The 20,262-nt window shown below is 48.3% G+C and overlaps 1 protein-coding gene across 4 annotated transcripts in view; it reads left to right on the top strand.

The window, feature by feature from the left end:
* Positions 1-576, top strand: part of TMEM171 (transmembrane protein 171) — a 31,682-nt gene extending 31,106 nt beyond the window's left edge. For 3 of the 4 annotated variants that reach the window (XM_034773511.1, XM_034773508.1, XM_034773510.1), the window contains one exon: positions 157-576. In XM_034773511.1, coding sequence (XP_034629402.1) covers positions 157-346 — 190 coding nt within the window. In that variant the 3' untranslated portion in view covers positions 347-576. The other variant, XM_034773512.1, reaches the window with a different exon arrangement.
* Positions 577-20,262: the final 19,686 nt, after the last annotated feature.

The following is a 20,262-nucleotide window of genomic DNA, read 5'->3' as shown; positions in this document are numbered from 1 at the left end:
TGTGTATTTGCAGTGAACCAATTTTTTTTTTTTTTTAAAAAGGCAGCTTGAACACACCGGCTTCACCTACACTGTGTGCGCATATGTGAAACTCAAGTATGATTTGGCTTAATGTATAAATGAGATTAGTACATTCCAATGTGTAATGTTTTACAGGGCACAACTTGCACATGTTCAAGGAATGGTTTCTGTTAGAGATTACGAACCACTATATGCAATTCCCGGGAGCAGTTCATCTTCAGACATCTTGCCTACTCTGCATCTTTCATCTGAATTACCTCCAAGATATGAAGAAAAAGAAGCAACAGTAAATAGTGAATATTCTTCTGGCTCCTCCATGGCTTAGCCTCTTCTGAGCCTTCCCACAAAGAACTGTGAACTAAAGTTCATTTTTCTATGGAATTGTACACTACAATTTTAAAGTTTTAAACTTATTTTTATAATAAAATTGTTTTAAGGTTATAGATGCAACCATTACAACAAAACTTAAATTACCAATTTGGGTTTAGAGAAATATTATGTAACCCTAGGCTTTTTCGGACAACAGTACTCAACAGTTTGGTGAACTGCAACAGCGTTAGATGTTCATTGTGTTTTGTTATGGGTCTAGTGTCTATTTTTAGCTTTCTTTTATATCAGAGAAACTAAATAGAACACAAACTTTTTTCTGTGTATTTTGATCTACTCAAATCAATTAGTTTCAGAGCTATGGCAAAGAAATAATTAGAAAGTGGTTTTATAAGTATTTGTTACTGTTCTCTAGAAAGTACTTGTAGGATAAGTTTGCAAAATTACCATTTAGTTAGTTAGCTTAGATACAGTCTGAGCATATTAGTAATACTTCATTTTAGTCTGCCTGATAACAAATGCATATAGTTTAATTTGAAACATTTATGTTCATAGTGGTAATCCCCACAAAAATCAGTTTTAGCCAGCAATTAAGAGCCCCTAAAGCAAAGCTGAGGATAGTTAATGCTCTAATACTTTAACGGTGGAATGACTATTTCCATAAGAAATACTGGTACTATAAATCAGTCTCTGATTTATACCAACAATATCAATTTATTTTTGAGATGGACTCTCTTGTGTGGCTGAACGGCATTTAAAAATCAGTATTTTCCAGGAGCAGAGATTTCTCATCTATAATGTATTGTGTCTAGATTCTAAGATGTGAGATGTACCTTTAACTGGCAAGTTCAGAGAGCAAGCTTGTCACAGCTCTTTAAGACTCCTTTGAGATGCACAGCTCCCTCTCCTCTTATTGACTTCAAAGTACCTTGCAAGAAAGCTCAGTACCTTGCATACAGGAATTTACGTGATAAATCCTGCAGGACTTTTTAATTCTTAGGTTAAAACTTATGCTCCAAATTTTTTTTAAGATTAAGGCCTTATCTAAAAAGCAAGCATCCTAGAATTTTATTTTAACTCCAGCAAGGTGGCTTTTTTAATTTAGCTACATCTCATCCACTTCCTCCTTAATTTGCACACAAATTATGTTCCTGTGATACTAGGCTCTGATTCTGCCACCTTTACACTCAGTACTACCTTGCTCTGAGCGTCGGCTCTCTGAAATCAATAGGACTGATCACAGTTTAAGGATGGCAGAATTAGGCCCCTCCATGGGGTTTTTCTTGCTGAACTCCCAACTCTTCACGCACTGAAGATGAGAGCCTAATTGTATCATATCATAGGCCTCTGGATGAACTGAGTCAGAGGTATGTGATGTTAGCCATTCTTAAACAATAATATTTTCAGTAGTCCTCTTACACATCACTTGGTTTTATTTTTTCTATAAGTACTTGCTTTACAGAGGCTTACCTTAGAGCCTCAGGACATATTCTGTCACTTCCCAAGTAGCAGTCATGCATAGTCCCATTGCTGTAAGTAGCACAAATCACATAAGTGATACTCCATGTGAATAAAGATTATAGAATCTGCCCCACAATTAAGTACAGTGCTGGCTGTACAAGTATAGATCTACAAACGTTGTAATGAGTACATAGCTCTTAAATATCAATTAGCATACAGACACAGGTAGTCCGCAAATAACATTACAAGCTCACAGGTGATGCACATATGTACACAAACATTAGAGTGGTGCTGGATATATGTCATAGTAAGTCTGTGCCCATATAAGTAGGTCAGCATGCACAAGTAACAATTCTTCTCCATGTAGTGTCCCTATGGGTGCTCCATTCTAGGTGTGTTTACAGCCCCTGTGCTTTTGATCAGAAATTTCATAATGTCTGTTCAGCCCACGCATACGGATTACTCAGTCTTGTGCTCTGCATTGTTGCTATATAGTGTTGCGCAGGCAAAGCGCCCTCAGTTCCTTCTCAACTGCCTTGGCCTGAGATGGAGCCTTCACAGTTGTCTGTGTTGAATTTTATCTCAGCTGTGTCCCCTTAGCTCTTACTGTAGTTTATTATAGTTATTTTAAAAAAATGTTGTTATATAGTTTCTCCTTCCTGGGAGTTCTACATTACTAGAAGAGTATGCCTGGCTCTGCTAGGTTTCAGATGCTACCTGTTGTTCCAGGAGGTAATCGTGGTGAGTGACTGACACTCCTGGTGCATCCATTGCCTCAGGGAATCTCAAAGTGCAACTTCAGTCTGGCATTAAAATCTAGAGCCAGAAAAAACAGGGAGATCAAACTTTAACTCCTTAGGATAGAGAGCTTGCTGATTCCAGACTCTGATTGAGACCAGGGTACCCCACAGTTTGCTAGTCTCTGAATAAGTTGGCTACGTCTACTATCTCCAAGCCACACTCCTCAAGGGCATCTAAGAAGAAGGCTCAAGATGCCTGTCATAAGACTTCCAAAGATCGTGCGCCAGGTTCTCCAGGCAGGGAATCTACCTCAAAGAAGATGAGGGCAACGGTGACTCCAGCCACTTTGGCTCCCATCAGTCTCTGACACTGTATGCATGAGGCTGCTGGTTCCTGTTAAATCTAGAGACTCCAAAATTTCAGGCTTGGCTAGACCATTGGTACTGTCAGGGGAGCAAGGCAGCAAAAAAAGCTCTACCCCTTCACACTCGCTATTGAAAAAGACCACTCCAGCTCCACTCCCCTTGGACCATTCAAGATTCACAGTACCAGCAACTCCCTCAGCTACCATTATTTCAGCTCAGGTCATGGATACAGTACTGACAACACACTCGGTACTGCGGGAGTTTCATTTTCCTCAAGACCTGGCTGTGTCCAAAACACCTGACTCACTGGTCAGCGCCAACTGTTCTTAGTACTGAGGCCCTCCAGATTCCCAGACATGCATCTGGTGCTGAGAATTGTACCTCTCAGTTTCTTCTGCTGCTCCACCACTTCAGAGTGACTTGGGAGAGGAGGATTCTGATGAAGATCTTGCCTTGGGCTCTCAAATATCCGGCCAAGGCACTCCAATCCATTCCCATAGAGGCACTTTTCCTTTATTGAGCATCTGCCAGAAGAATACAGAGGGCAATTAGTGCAGAAGGCTAGCTGTTCACCAGAACATCTCTGCAGGCCTCTCTCAAAGCTGCTGATACCGCCGCTCATTTGATTTCTACAGCAATAGTTATGAAGAGGGCCTCCTGGCTTCAGCTCTCAGGATTTCCAAAGGAGATCCAGAATACAATTGAAAACCTTCCTATTGAGGGCACTAAACTGTTCGCTGACACTATAGACAAATCTCTGCACATGTAAGCAGTCGAGGGCCACTTTACGTTCTCTGGAGATCTATATACACACCCAAAAGAGAAAACTTAGTAGGTCCCAGACATCAGAGAGCCCAACCAATTCTCAAGTTCCCAAAGATCAAATGAACCTTAATTCAAGAGACAGAGGTTCCAGAGGGAAAAGAACACCCACTTCCCAACCTCACAACCCTCTGTTTCAAAGCACCACTTTTGATGGAGGGGTGGCGGTCCTGAGCTGCCATCCCTTTTCTTTCCAACTGCAGCATTTCACCTGCCTTCCTCCTTTCAGCAACTCTTTACCACTTCCAGCATGCTTGCGAATCAGTCACTACAGACAAGTGGGTTTTGGAGATCATCTCCACAGGGTACTCCATCCACTTCACTTTTGCCTGCCAACTCCCCTTCACTGTTCCTCTTCAGGGACTTCTCTCATGAGCACCTTTTAAAACAGGAAATAGACTCTCTCCTACACTTGGGTGCTATAAAACCGGTTCCTATGCAGCACAGAGGGAAAGGGTTTTATTCCAGGTACTTCCTGGTTCCAAAAAAAGAATGACTGTTGGACCCATCCTAGATTTAAGGCTACTCAACACACTTGTGAAAGCACAAAGATTCAAAATGGTCACACCTTGAAGCAATAATTCCATCTCTGGACCAAGGGGATTAGTTCTCAGCCCTCAATCATCAAAACACATTTCCATACTAATCCGCCCATCTCACGAAAGGTTCCTATGTTTTACTGTCAGTCGAGACCATTTGCAGTATAAGGTGCTTCCTTTTTGGCCTCTCATCTGCTCCAAGGATCTTTTCAAAGGTCACTTCTTTAGTAGAGGCACATCTCCGCAGAAAAGGAATTCTGGTGTTCCCTCACCTGGACGATTGGCTTCTAAAAGGTTGCTTCCAGGATAAAACTGCAAGGGCAACTTGCAAAGCCATATACCTCTTCCTCGCACTGGACCTACAACTGAACATTCAAAAATCCACCTTGATCCCTTACAAAGGTTAGAATTCATAGGAGCTTATCTCCTGATGCAAGATTTGCGACCCTTTCCAATGTAGTCAAGCTATCCAAGAGTAGCCCTCAGAATGGCGTAACCTGTCAAGAATTGTCTTGGTGGTTGAGACCTATGGCAGCTGATACTTTCATTATAGACCATGCAAGAGTACAGGTGCTTTGCCTCCAAAGATGGCCCAGGACTGTTTATTCACTGAGCAGACACAGTCTAGCCACACTATTGTCCATATCCACCTTTGTAAAGGAATCTCTCAATTGGTGGAAATCCCCCCCCCCCCCCACCAATGTCTGCGCAGGAGTCCCTTTCACCTGCCCTTCCCTTGACAGTTGTTATAACAACAGAGACATGCCTCCTAAGTTGGGGAGCGCATCTGGACATCCCTACAAAACAGAGCAAATAGACATATCCAGAGGTGACTGTGCACATCAACCTCCTAGAACTCAGGACGGTCAGATATGCTTATCTCCAATTTCTACCATTGATCAGGGGCAAACATATAAAGGTCATTATGGACAACATGTCATGCATGTTCTGTAGCAACTGACAAGGAGGGGCAAGCTCCCCCTCCCTTTGCTACAAAGCTGTCAAGCTTTGGAATTGGTGCATACACAATCAGAGCATCGTCACAGCAGCTTACCTTCCAGGAATGCAGAATGTGACTGCGGATACACTCAGCAGGCACTTCTCTCAAGACAATGAATGGGAGACAGATTCCATCATAGTTTACCACATGTTTCAGCAATGGGGTACCTCACAGATAAATATGTTTGCCATGGCCATGAACAAGAAATGCGTCCAATTCTGCTCCAGAGGCAGGCTGGGTCACCAGTCCATGAGGGATGCCTTTTACCTTCAGTGGTTGTTGGGTCTAATGTTTGCACTCCCCCCGACGCCTCTAATATTAAAAGTTCTACTCAAAATAAAAAAGGACAAAGCCAGAGTTAATAGTTCTGACTTGGCCCAGACAGACATGGTTTCTCTACCTGATACAGCTGGTCATGTACTCACCAATCATTCTCCAGGTCATCCCTCATTTTCTCTTCCAGAATGATGGGAAGATCCTTCATCCCCATCTTTGAGTTCTTTGCCTCAAAGCATGGCTAGTTGATGGTTCACAGAATTAGAAACAACCTATTCAGAGGAAGTAAAAAGTTAACATAGTTTGTTATGGGGTTAGTAATGACACCTGGTCTGTGCTTCTAAATGGGGCTGTGGGAGGCAAGAGGTAAGGCAACCTGAAAAACACTAAGTGCCACTCAGTCATATCGCTCAGAACGTGCCAATATAAAGCATCGAGCATATCCAAAAGAAATAGTAAAAACAGCTAAGCCGTCAAAATACTAGCTAGCCTCATAGCAAAATTACCAGGTTACTCTAAAAGAGTTTTAAGTGCACAATAACATCAATGTGGATAAAATGAGACCCTCGCTATGCTCTTGAATGAACTCATACAAAAAAATGATAAAAGACAAATTTATCCAACAGTCACAGGTGAACACTTTTCACAAAGTAATCACTCCACATCTGCCCGCTGAGTCTTTTTCATCCTCAAAGGAAAGCTGCACAGCACCATGAAAACAAGAGTTTGAGAGCTTAAATTCATAACTTTGCTAGACACTAAAAATCATGAATATAATAAAGACACTGGATTTTTTGGTTTATTACAACAATCTGCAATCCACTATCTCCTCCCCCTTTTCGTCCCATGAGTACAGCAGTGTTATGTGGCCACTTCACCTTGAATGGTCTCTTACAATATATGTTAACTACTTGTACTAAACAATCTATTCCAACTTGTATTTAGTTATGACACTCTGAGTACCTTTCCCAGACCTGAAAAAGAGCTCTGTGTAAGTTCATCTCTTTCACCAACAGAAGTTGATCCAATAAAAGATATTACCTCATCCACCTTGTCTCTAAAATCCTGGGACCAACACAGCTACATCAGTACTGCAAATAACAGTGTCTGCTAGTCAGAAAATGCAGACTTGGAAACTTCCAGTATTGGAGGCAGAACGGGACTTGGTTACCAAGGTGATACACTCAGAAAGAGAACCAGTATTCATTTGCAGCAAACAACCCTACACTTTTTCAAATGTAGTCAACATCAGTTGTGCTGATACGTCATAGTCTGACAGTCTATAACTGTGGTCTTACTCCAGCACCTAGGGGACAAAGTCCACAGCATAAAATTAAATTAAAATCTTAGATTCAGCCAACAGGCCCAAAGCTTGAACGCTGCTAGAGACTAAGGCCTGGTCTACACTAGGCGTTTATGTCGAAGTTAGCGCCGTTACATCGAATTAACCCTGCACCCGTCCACACCGCGAAGGTATTTAGTTCGACATAGAGGTCTCTTTAATTCGACTTCTGTACTCCTCCCCGACGAGGGGAGTAGCGCTAAATTCGACATGGCCATGTCGAATTAGGCTAGGTGTGGATGGAAATCGACGCTAATAGCTCCAGGAGCTATCCCACAGTGCACCACTCTGTTGACGCTCTGGACAGCAGTAAGAGCTCGGATGTTCTGAACTGCCACACAGGAAAAGCCCCGGGAAAATTTGAATTTGAATTCCTTTTCCTGTCTGGCCAGTTTGAATCTCATTTCCTGTCTGGACATCGTGGCGAGCTCAGCAGCACTGGCAACGATGCAGAGCTCTCCAGCACTGATGGCAGTGCAATCTCAGAATAGAAAGAGGGCCCCAGCATGGACTGATCGGGAAGTCTTGGATCTCATCGCTGTGTGGGGCGATGAGTCCGTGCTTTCCGAGCTGCGATCCAAAAGACGGAATGCAAAGATCTATGAGAAGATCTCTAAAGACATGGCAGAGAGGATACAGCCGGGATGTAACGCAGTGCCGCGTGAAAATCAAGGAGCTGAGGCAAGGCTACCAGAAGACCAAAGAGGCAAACGGACGCTCCAGATCCCATCCCCAGACATCCCGTTTCTACGAGGCACTGCATTCCATCCTCGGTGCGGCCGCCACCACTACCCCACCACTGACTGTGGACTCTGAGGATGGGATAGTGTCCACGGCCGGATCCTCGGACATGTTAGCGGACGGGGAAGATGAGGAAGGAGATGAGGAGGACGAGGCAGTCGACAGCGCTCACAACGCTGATTTCCCCGACAGCCAGGATCTCTTCATCACCCTTACAGAGATCCCCTACCAACCCTCCCCGGCCGTTACCCCGGACACAGAATCTGGTGAAGGATCATCCAGTAAGTGTTGTAAACATCTAAACATTTATTTGTAACAGAACATGAATATTAACAATTTAAAAAATGGGTTTCTCATGATTAGTTTGATTAACTTTACGGTTCAGTCATGGGCAGTGCAACTATTGAAAAAAAATCTAGCAATGTCCGGTTTTGCATGATTGTCCTGCCCAAGCCGCTCTACTGTTTAGTCCCTGCTACTGCAGCTACAGTAACATGCGGTCTATATGTCCGGGGATGGAGCAGAAATCCTCCTGGGACATCTCAAGGAAGCTCTCCTGCAGGTAATTTGAAATCCGCTGCATTAGGTTCTTGGGGAGAGCGGCCTTATTGGGTCCTCCGTAGTAGGACACGTTGCCGCGCCACGAGACTAGCAAGTACTCCGGAATCATTGCTTGGCACAGCATGGCGGCATACGGCCCTGGTCTTTGGAGGCTTTCCCGGAGCATTCTCTGTCTGTCGCTCTCAGAGATCCTCATGAGGGTGATGTCGCTCATGATGACCTGCTTTGAATGAGGTAGGGGAATGTTAGTGTTGGGACTGCTTTACCGTTCCTTTACAGAACTGTAACCGCTGGTTTGCAGCCACGCGGTGGAGGCGGGAGAGGGGCAGCCGAAAGGGATCGTTCCCGGGGACAGCCGCGAGGGTGTGGGACAGGAGCAGACTTCCTGCTTGCCGGATTGCTGGCAGCAGGGACCGACATTGATTTCAATGTGAAATGAGGCCATTGCTAATATTAAAGTTTTAAGCTGCCACGAATCTACGGCTTACCATGTCTGCGTGCAAGAGAAATTCCGTTGTCCTGACACGGTTCTCAAATGTGCTCTGCAAAACCCCAGACACTGAATGCGAAGGCCGAGAATTCGACCTTGTGCTGAGTGCGCATGTGATAGGTGCTGTGCATGGTCCTGTTCACAGAGAAAGACTATGTTCTTTGTTCACAACTACATTTATCTTTCTGAGGAATTCACTCCCTTTTTCCCATTCCCACAGCCCCATCTGCGACTGTCTCACAACCTAGCCTGTCATCACACTCCCAGAGGCTAGGGAGGATTAGGCGTAAGAAGAAGAGGACACGGGAGGACATGTTCTCAGAGCTTATAGCCTGCTCCAGAGCCCAGGCAGCACAGCAGACCCAGTGGCGGGAGAACTTGACCCGAATGCACCAAGCCAACATGGATCGGGAGGAGAGGTGGCGTCAGGAAGACCAGCAGGCGACTCAAACCCTGCTTGGACTACTGAGGGAGCAAACGGACACGCTCCGGCGCCTTGTGGATGTTCTGCAGGAACGGAGGCAGGAGGACAGAGCCCCGCTGCAGTCCATCTCTAACCGCCCTCCCCCACCACCAAGTCCCATACTCCCCTCACCCAAAGTGCACAGAAGGAGAGGCGGCAGAGTCCCTGCTAACTCTCACTCCACCCCTGCAGAGAGCTCGAGCAGCAGAAGGCTCTCATTCCCCAAAGTTTGACAAGTTCTTTCCTTCCCGCCTGACACAAACCCCCGTCCAAGTTTCACTTCCCAGTTCCATGTGTAGTTGATAATAAAAAATATGTTTCTGTTAACTACTGTTTCCATCATGTTCTTTTGGAGGAGGGGGGGAAAGGGGGTTGGTAATTGGACAGGACAGTCACCTTTGGCAGGGTACATAGTCGGGGGCAGGCACAGCAGCAGGGCACATACATAGTGCAGTGATGCAGTGACTACTTACCCTGGTTAGTCTGGGAGGTTGTTTTCATGTTATGTGGTGGGGGGTGGGTTGCTCTGTGACTTTGTGGCAGGGGAGGGCAGTTAGAGATCTTAAGCTGCGGTCCTTAGGCAGGATCACAGAGCCACACAGCAGGGGATCTGTAACCGTCCTCCCCCTGCCACTAAGTCACATAGACCCCCCATACACACAGTCCCTATCAGGAGGGGTGACAGGCTCCGTTGAAACAACCATCCCACCGCAGCGGAGCCTGTCAGTCCTTGAGTTTAGAAGCTGCATTCGCGCGACTACACTACACCCGCTCCGCACCACAGTCTGCGTCCCAGTTTTAAAAAATTCCCGCGAAAACAGTATTAAAGAAAACGGTGTGCTTTAACAAAGTAGAACTATTTTTATTTTGAAACGTGTGTTGGAAGTGGGGTGAAGGGGGTATGTAACTGGATAGGATAGTCAACATGAACTGGGTAAAGAAATGGGGGCAGGTTCGGCTTCTCTGTACACAAACTTTAAAGTCACAGGTTACCCTGCTCACTCAGGAACTTTGCTTTCAAAGCCTCCCGGATGCACAGCGCTTCCCGCTGGTCTCTTCTAATCGCCCGGCTGTCTGGCTGTGAGTAATCAGCAGCCAGGCTATTTTCCTCAACCTCCCACCCCGCCATAAAGGTCTCCCCCTTGCTCTCACAGAGATTGTGGAGCACACAGCAAGCTGCTATAACAATGGGGATATTGGTTTCGCTGAGATCACAGCGAGTCAGCAAGCTTCTCCATCTCCCCTTGAGACGTCCAAAAGCACACTCCACCACCATTCTGCACCTGCTCAGCCGGTAGTTGAAGAGTTCTTTTTCAGTGTCCAGGGCACCTGTATAGGGCTTCATGAGCCAGGGCATTAGCGGGTAGGCTGGGTCCCCGAGGATGACTATAGGCATCTCCACATCCCCAACAGTTATTTTGTGGTCCGGGAAGTAAATCATAGAATCATAGAATCATAGAATATCAGAGTTGGAAGGGACCTCAAGAGGTCATCTAGTCCAACCCCCTGCTCAAAGCAGGACCAATTCCCAGCTAAATCATCCCAGCCAGGGCTTTGTCAAGCCGGGCCTTAAAAACCTCCAAGGAAGGAGACTCCACCACCTCCCTAGGTAACGCATTCCAGTGTTTCACCACCCTCCTAGTGAAATAGTTTTTCCTGATATCCAACCTGGACCTCCCCCACTGCAACTTGAGACCATTGCTCCTTGTTCTGTCATCTGCCACCACTGAGAACAGCCGAGCTCCATCCTCTTTGGAACCCCCCTTCAGGTAGTTGAAGGCTGCTATCAAATCCCCCCTCATTCTTCTCTTCTGGAGACTAAACAATCCCAGTTCTCTCAGCCTCTCCTCATAAGTCATGTGCTCCAGACCCCTAATCATTTTTGTTGCCCTCCGCTGGACTCTTTCCAATTTTTCCACATCCTTCTTGTAGTGTGGGGCCCAAAACTGGACACAGTATTCCAGATGAGGCCTCACCAATGTCGAATAAAGGGGAACGATCACGTTCCTCGATCTGCTGGCAATGCCCCTACTTATACAGCCCAAAATGCCGTTAGCCTTCTTGGCAACAAGAGCACACTGTTGACTCATATCCAGCTTCTCGTCCACTGTGACCCCTAGGTCCTTTTCAGCAGAACTGCTACCTAGCCATTCGGTCCCTAGTCTGTAGCAGTGCATGGGATTCTTCCGTCCTAAGTGCAGGACTCTGCACTTGTCCTTGTTGAACCTCATCAGGTTTTTTTCTGCCCAATCCTCTAATTTGTCTAGGTCCCTCTGTATCCGATCCCTACCCTCTAGTGTATCTACCACGCCTCCTAGTTTAGTGTCATCTGCAAACTTGCTGAGAGTGCAGTCCACACCATCCTCCAGATCATTAATAAAGATATTAAACAAAACCGGCCCCAGGACCGACCCTTGGGGCACTCCACTTGAAACCGGCTGCCAACTAGACATGGAGCCATTGATCACTACCCGTTGAGCCCGACGATCTAGCCAGCTTTCTATCCACCTTACAGTCCATTCATCCAGCCCATACTTCTTTAACTTGGTGGCAAGAATACTGTGGGAGACCGTATCAAAAGCTTTGCTAAAGTCAAGAAATAACACATCCACTGCTTTCCCCTCATCCACAGAGCCAGTTATCTCATCATAGAAGGCAATTAGGTTAGTCAGGCACGACTTCCCCTTCGTGAATCCATGCTGACTGTTCCTGATCACTTTCCTCTCCTCTAAATGTTTCATAATTGATTCCTTGAGGACCTGCTCCATAATTTTTCCAGGGACTGAGGTGAGGCTGACTGGCCTGTAGTTCCCCGGATCCTCCTTCTTCCCTTTTTTAAAGATGGGCACTACATTAGCCTTTTTCCAGTCATCTGGGACCTCCCCCGATCGCCATGAGTTTTCAAAAATAATGGCTAATGGCTCTGCAATCTCACCCGCCAACTCCTTTAGCACCCTCGGATGCAGCGCATCCGGCCCCATGGACTTGTGCACGTCCAGTTTTTCTAAATAGTCCCGAACCACTTCTTTCTCCACAGAGGGCTGGTCATCTTCTCCCCATGCTGTACTGCCCAGTGCAGCAATCTGGGAGCTGACCTTGTGCGTGAAGACAGAGGCAAAAAAATCATTGAGTACATTAGCTTTTTCCACATCGTCGGTCACTAGGTTGCCTCCCTCATTCAGTAAGGGGCCCACACTTTCCTTGATTTTCTTCTTGTTGCTAACATACCTGAAGAAACCTTTCTTGTTACTCTTAACATCTCTTGCTAACTGCAACTCCAAGTGTGATTTGGCCTTCCTGATTTCACTCCTGCACGCCTGAGCAATATTTTTATACTCCTCCCTGGTCATTTGTCCAATCTTCCACTTCTTATAAGCCTCTTTTTTGCATTTAAGATCAGCAAGGATTTCACTGTTTAGCCAAGCTGGTCGCCTGCCATATTTACTATTCTTTCTACACATCGGGATGGTTTGTTCCTGCAACCTCAATAAGGATTCTTTAAAATACAGCCAGCTCTCCTGGACCCCTTTGCCCTTCATGTTATTCTCCCAGGGGATCCTGCCCATCTGTTCCCTGAGGGAGTCAAAGTCTGCTTTTCTGAAGTCCAGGGTCCATATTCTGCTGCTCTCCTTTCTTCCTTGTGTCAGGATCCTGAACTCGACCATCTCATGGTCACTGCCTCCCAGGTTCCCATCCACTTTTGCTTCCCCTACTAGTTCTTCCCTGTTTGTGAGCAGCAGGTCAAGAAAAGCTTTGCCCCTAGTTGGTTCCTCCAGCACTTGCACCAGGAAATTGTCCCCTACGCTTTCCAAAAATTTCCTGGATTGCCTGTGCACCGCTGTATTGCTCTCCCAGCAGATATCAGGGTGATTAAAGTCTCCCATGAGAACCAGGGCCTGTGATCTAGCAACTTCTGCTAGTTGCCAGAAGAAAGCCTCGTCCACCTCATCCCCCTGGTCTGGTGGTCTATAGCAGACTCCAACCACGACATCACCCTTGTTGCTCACACTTCTCAACTTTATCCAGAGACTCTCAGGTTTTTCTGCAGTATCATACCGGAGCTCTGAGCAGTCATACTCCTCTCTTACATACAACGCAACTCCCCCACCTTTTCTGCCCTGCCTGTCCTTCCTGAACAGTTTATATCCATCCATGACAGTACTCCAGTCATGTGAGTTATCCCACCAAGTTTCTGTTATTCCAATCACATCATAGTTCCCTGACTGTGCCAGGACTTCCAGTTCTCCCTGCTTGTTTCCCAGGCTTCTTGCATTTGTGTATAGGCACTTAAGATAACTCAATGATCGTCCCTCTTTCTCAGCATGAGACAGGAGTCCTCCCCTCTTGCGCTCTCCTGCTTGTGCTTCCTCCCAGGATCCCATTTCCCCACTTACCTCAGGGCTTTGGTCTCCTTCCCCCGGTGAACCTAGTTTAAAGCCCTCCTCACTAGGTTAGCCAGCCTGCTGGCGAAGATGCTCTTCCCTTTCTTCGTTAGGTGGAGCCCGTCTCTGCCTAGCACTCCTTCTTCTTGGAACACCATCCCATGGTCGAAGAATCCAAAGCCTTCTCTCCGACACCACCTGCGTAGCCATTCGTTGACTTCCACGATTCGACGGTCTCTACCACGGCCTTTTCCTTGCACAGGGAGGATGGACGAGAACACCACTTGCGCCTCAAACTCCTTTATCCTTCTTCCCAGAGCCACGTAGTCTGCAGTGATCCGCTCAAGGTCATTCTTGGCAGTATCATTGGTGCCCACGTGGAGAAGCAGGAAGGGGTAGCGATCCGAGGGCTTGATGAGTCTCGGCAGTCTCTCCGTCACATCGTGTATCCTAGCTCCTGGCAAGCAGCAGACCTCTCGGTTTTCCCGGTCAGGGCGGCAGATAGATGACTCAGTCCCCCTGAGGAGGGAGTCCCCGACCACCACCACCCTCCTCCTCCTCTTGGGAGTGGTGGTCGTGGAACCCCCATCCCTAGGACAGTGCATCTTTTGCCTTCCAATCGGTGGAGTCTCCTTCTGCTCCCTTCCCTCAGATGGGCCATCTAGTCCACTCTCCGCATTAGCACCTGTAGAGAGAACATGGAAACGATTGCTCACCTGTATCTCCATTGCTGGTGCATGGACGCTCCTCTTTCTCCTTCTGGAGGTCACATGCTGCCAAACCTCCTCACAATCCTTCTGTCCCTGCTGCGCCTGCTCTGAATCTTCAGAACATTGTGGCCGTAGAAGCATCTCCTGACGTCTGTCCAGGAAATCTTCATTTTCCCTTATGCAACGCAGAGTCGATACTTGTTTCTCCAGCCCTCGAACCTTCTCCTCCAATATGGAGACCAGCTTGCACTTTGTACAGACAAAGTCGCTTCTGTCCTGTGGAAGAAAGACAAACATGGCACAACCTGTGCAGGTTACAACAGCTGATCGCTCACCTTCCATATCACCGTCCTCTTAGGAGCTTCCTCAACTGTTGCAGGAACTACTCGGAGAAACCTGCAGATGAAAGCCTCAGTGTGCTCTCCCCACGCGAACTCCCAGGCAAACTCCCGCTGTTAGCCTCTGCTGTTCGCCACTCAGCTGGTTCGCTGCTGACTGCCCTTATACCTTGCTGCAGCCGTCTAAACAGACCAGAGTTCCTGAAAACACGAGCGTCATGAACCTTGCCCGGCCATCCCACGTAGATGTTGGTAAAACGTCCCCTGTGGTCCACCAGTGCTTGCAGCACCATGGAAAAGTAGCCCTTTCTGTTAATGTACTGGCTGGCCTGGTGTTCCGGTGCCAGGATAGGGATGTGAGTTCCATCTATGGCCCCACCGCAGTTTGGGAATCCCATCGCTGCGAAGCCATCTATGATCGCCTCCAAGTTTCCCAGGGTCACTACCTTTGGCAGCAGTACATCAACGATTGCCTTGGCTACTTGCATCACAACAACCCCCACGGTAGATTTGCCCACCCCAAACTGGTTCGCGACTGACCGGTAGCTGTCTGGCGTTGCAAGCTTCCAGAGGGCTATGGCCACTCGCTTCTGGACAGTCAGGGCTGCTCGCATCCGGGTGTCATTGCGCTTCAGGGCAGGGGACAGCAACTCACAAAGTTCAAGGAAAGTTCCCTTCCGCATGCGGAAGTTTCGCAGCCACTGTGATTCATCCCAGACCTGCAGCACTATGCGGTCCCACCACTCAGTGCTTGTTTCCCGTGCCCAGAATCGCCGTTTCACAGCATCAACATGACCCATTGCCACCGTGATGTCCTCGGCGCTGGGTCCCCTGCTTTCTGAGAGGTCTGTGCTACTCTCAGACTTCAGGCCATCACCGCGTTGACGTAGCCTCCTCGCCTGACTTTTCTGCATCTGCCTCAGGGCAACCTGTATGATAAGCTGCGAGGCGTTGAGAGCGGCCACAACTGCAGCGATGGTTGCAGCGGGCTCCATGCTCACAGTGCTGTGGCGTCCGCGCTGTCAATGACTGGAAAAGTGCGCGAAATGATTTCCCGCCGGCGCTTTCAGGGAGGGAGGGAGGGCGGGAGTGATGGACGGATGACGACAGTTACCCAAAAGCACCCTGGCCCCTTTTTTTTTTACCCAGAAGGCATTTGCGGCTCCACCCAGAATTCCAATGGGCGGCGGGGACTCCGGGAACTGTGGGATAGCTGCCCTCAGTGCACCGCTTCCAATGTCGACGCTTTCCCCGTTAGTGTGGACTCACAAAGTCGAATTACTGTCCTTAGTGTGGACACACACGTTCGACTTTGCAATATCGATTCCAAAAATTCGATTTAAGTAAAATCGAACTACTCTCGTAGTGTAGACAAGGCCTAAGAGTATGTCTACACTTAAAACGCTACAGCAGCACAGCAACAGCACTTCAGTGTAGCTACCTACACCGATGGGAGGAGTTCTTGCATCAGTATAGGTAATCCACTTCAGTGAAAGGTGGTAGCTAGGTCAGTGGATGAATTCTTCCATTGCCCTAGCACTAGATATACCGAGGGCGTGGTTGGCTTTGTTACATCTCTCAGAGATGTGGATTTTTTTAAATCCAGAGAAACATAGCTATACCAATGTCAGTTCCTAGCGTAGACCAGCCCTAAGCTACCCTATCATCCCCAGATGCAGCTTGTCCATAATATGTGAGAACTAATTTGGTGGACTAGTATTGAGCCACTTGCCCTTCTGCAACATGTTCTACCTGGTCTGAGGCTGAACAGAGGGATGTACAGCTTGCATCTTTGGCCTAGTCAGACTACGACTGAGGCAGGAAATGGGCAGGGGCCAAAGGTACTTTAACCTGGTTTTTGCACCTCCCACTATTCTTGTCCAGGGCGAAGCTTGAGGTAAGGTGGAGCAGCTTCAGGGCTGCTCTAAATTTATGCTACATTTCAGCAGACCCCCAGTTTTGGCAGAAGAAAGCAACCAACACCCAGCCCGCCTCTGCCATACCTTCCACAGTGGGGGAGGCACAGTGGAACTCTTATGCTAGATCATTTTACCTAGGGAACATTGTTATAACAGGGAACAGTATATGCTTTGCCAATGGTCCAGAGCAATGTAAAGGGGCTGCAACATAGTATAACACTGATCCCTGCCCATTGACGAGTGTCCACTTTTTAAAAAAAGTCTCTTCAATACGAGCAAGATAATCATGAATTAATCAAGACAAGTAGCTTTTTATTCTTCTATAATGTCACTATATTTCCATGTTTTACAGCAAAAATTAGCATGACTTATTTGCTAAAGCATTGCTAAATCTTTTGCCTCCAGTGTGGTCCTATATGCTGCTTAACCTAAAAACAACCTGGTTGCAAGCATACTTTTAAAAGAAGTCATAGGCCCGATTTCGTTCAGAGGGGCTGAGCACTTGGGACTGAGGCATTGCAACACTCACTGCTGTGTTGCCTAACTTCTAAGCACCTAGAACATCAGAGGCCCACCACTGCTATCCACAAAGCCTGCGTTAGGTGCCTAGGTTCCCTATATGGATGGGTCTGAGTTAGACACCTTATAATATGATCCACAAAAGCCAGCACACTAGGCAAGAAGCCACCTAAGCTAGCCAATGAGAGCTGCTGACTGGGGGAGGAGAGTGTGCATAAAGCCCCACCCCTTTCTCAGAGATATGTGTCTGTGTACCGATCCATGAACAGGAATCCCTCTCCTGGTGTTAGGAGAGGTGAATTAAAATTTATTGGGGTCCTGGGCACAAAGAACTTTTGGATCCCTCATACCCCTCCTCCACTGGGGCCATGCCCCCTGCTAGTCCTCCTCTCCCCCACCCCTTAGCCAGGCCACAAACCGAAGTTGGGCTGTGGTAAGAGCCGCACCAGCCACCCAGGGAGCTGGATCGCTGTGGGGAGGCCAAGACCAAAGTGGCGGAGGAATCCTCCCACATCGCCCTGGGCCCCACTGCCTCCCTCTGTTGTCCTGAGCTCCCGTCCATGGCCTTGCATCACAGGCCCACCCCACTCCTTGCCTCTTGAACACACATGCATGCACACACACCCCTCACCCATAAGGCCGGCCCTTGTTTCACCTTATTTCCAAACTCCACTGCCTTCATGGATTATTGGCATCAGGATACCCTTGCCAAAATTAAAACGCCCAGACTCAGAGTGGCGTAAGCGCTAAACAGCAGGCTATTAGCATTAAGATTTACACCCCTCCTCTAGTGGCCAAGAGTCATGCGCTCCGTATATTAGGATGCATCCAACAGGGTCACAATGACAGGCGTCACATTAGCGAGACAAGGTGGATGATGTAATAGCTTTTATTAGACCAGCTTCTGTTGGTGAGTGAGATAAGCTTACAGCCCTGAAGAAGCGCTCTGTGTAAGCTCGGACACTTGTCTCTCACCAACAGAAGTTGCTCCAGTAAAAGCTATGACCTCACCCATCTTGGCTCTAATAGCCTGGGCCCAACAGGGCTTCAACAACACTGCATACAAAAATGGAGGATTCACATTAATAGCCCAGCGTGACCATTACACCAGGGCATTATTTTTAGGATTCATATTTCTAGCATAATGTTGTCATTGCACCAAGGCACTAGTACTACCAGCATAATAAGATCCATATAGCAGGGTGTGAGTGCCAAAAATACACAGTACAAGCCCATTGGGACCCAAACAGCAGGCTAGTAATGTCAGAATGCATGCTCACAATATAGTGGGGATGCACCCCCATCCCTGAGTGAAAGGTTCAGCTAAACACAAGGGCACCTGCAAACAGCTGCACTAACAGCAGGATCTACACTATTGGCCCAGTAGGCATTGCATGGCAGGGCACTAATTCACAATCCCAAAGCAATGGGATCCAGGCACCAGGTCTTTAGCACCAGAATTTGTACTTCCAGACTAGTGGGCTGGAATTATAGAAGTTAGAGGAGAAAAAGCCCTCTGTGATCATCCCATCTTGGTCTAGCTCCCTGCCGATGCAGGGCTTCGCCTTACATCATGTTTTGTCCAGTCTCCTTTTAAAAGCCCTTGGGGCTTGTCTACACTGCTGCTTACGTTGCTGTAACATCGCTCAAGGGTGTGAAAAAGCCAAACCCCTTCCTCCCCCCCCAAGCGACGTAAGTTACATCGACTTAAAGAGCTGTCTACACCGCTCCCACTGACAGAGCTGCCAGCTCTCATTGAGGTGGAGTAATTACATCGATGGGAGAACGCTCTCCCATTGACGGATCACGTCTTCACTAGACACACATCGATACAGCTGTGCTGATGTAGCATGGTAGTGAAGACAAGCCCTTGAGGTTTCCAGTCCTTCCGTGGGGAGACTGTGCCACAGCCTAAGACAGAGATTGCACTGCCAGGAAGGTTCCCCTGATAGATTTGAGTTTCCCCCTCTTAATTTTGTCCTGTTACTTGGAACATTGGTTTGTGCAGAGCAGGGTAACAGTCTCAGGAGTCACCTTCCTGGTAGCGTGAGAACTGCATGAGAGCTGCACATCCCCAGCCAATGGGGATCCTCACCTCCACGGTCTTGGGGGGGGGTGGAGGGGGAAGTGGTGTCTGTTTCACCAGAGGGTGGAGGGAGAAGGATGCTGCACCCTGGGCTCTGGAGAGAGGATGTAAATGGGGAGGGGTGCAGAGATGCTTGGCTTCTTGCAGGCAATTTAAACTGCAACAGGGCGGTGTCCCAGGAAGGGAAGAGACACAAGTGAGTGGGGGGCTCTGGGTGTGTCTGGGGGGGAACCCCAGATTGGGAACTGGATGTGTCCAGGCTATCCTGGTCTGTAGAGGCTATATCTTCTGGGGCGGGAGGATCCCAGGCTCTGGGAGCAGATGTCTTGGGGGATACTGGGCTCTGTGCAGTGATGCACCATGAGGGGTGAGTACAGGGGGAGGCAAGGCAGAGGCTACCGGAGCCCCCAGCATCGACTCGCTGCACTTCAGCCCCTGCATTCAGCACTGCAGCTGCTGCAATATGTGGCCAAAAGTGGTAAAGTCCCATCCCAGCTGCCGCAGGGAGAAGCGCCCAGGGGAGCTGCTACCCCAGCAGTGCCTGGAGCAAATCAAGAGAGGTACCTGGGAGCACCCTGGGGGTGCCAGAGTCTACTGGGATGGGACTTTACCACTTTTGGCCACAGATTGCAGCAGCTGCAGTGCTGAATGCAGGGGCTGGAGTGCAGCGAGTCGATGAGCCACAGATTTAAACACGGCCTAAAGGGCTGCGAGAGCAGACATGGGCCCCGGGGGGCAGGTGTGCCCCTCCATAAGCATAGTTTGACAGCTATATTTGCGGGAGGAGTGGGGGAAAGGGGGCGGCCTATGCATACTGAAGCCAGTTCCACTGGCTCTCCCCCCCCCCGGCCCGGAGTGTTACTCGGGCTGCCGGTGCTTGGGAGACAGCTTAATTGGGGTGTGGGGGAGGGGAAGGGGGGGGTTGGATGCTGCAGCCACTCAGGAAATTCAGATGCACAGTGCCTCTCCACACCCCATTCCCCCTTCCTTTCCCAACTGTCCTTTGCCTCTAATCCCCCCACAACCCCCTTCCCCACCGCCTCTTCCCCCATTCTACCCCACCCTCCTTCCCCCATTCTTTCCCCACTCCCTCCTTCTCCCCCCACTCCCCTTCTCTTCCCCCCACGCCCTTTCCCCACTGCCTCTTCCCCCATTCTGC

Source organism: Trachemys scripta, chromosome 6 (assembly GCF_013100865.1).
Source record: "Trachemys scripta elegans isolate TJP31775 chromosome 6, CAS_Tse_1.0, whole genome shotgun sequence".
NCBI classification, from domain to species: domain Eukaryota; kingdom Metazoa; phylum Chordata; order Testudines; family Emydidae; genus Trachemys; species Trachemys scripta.
This window is presented reverse-complemented; position numbering and strand designations above follow the sequence as displayed.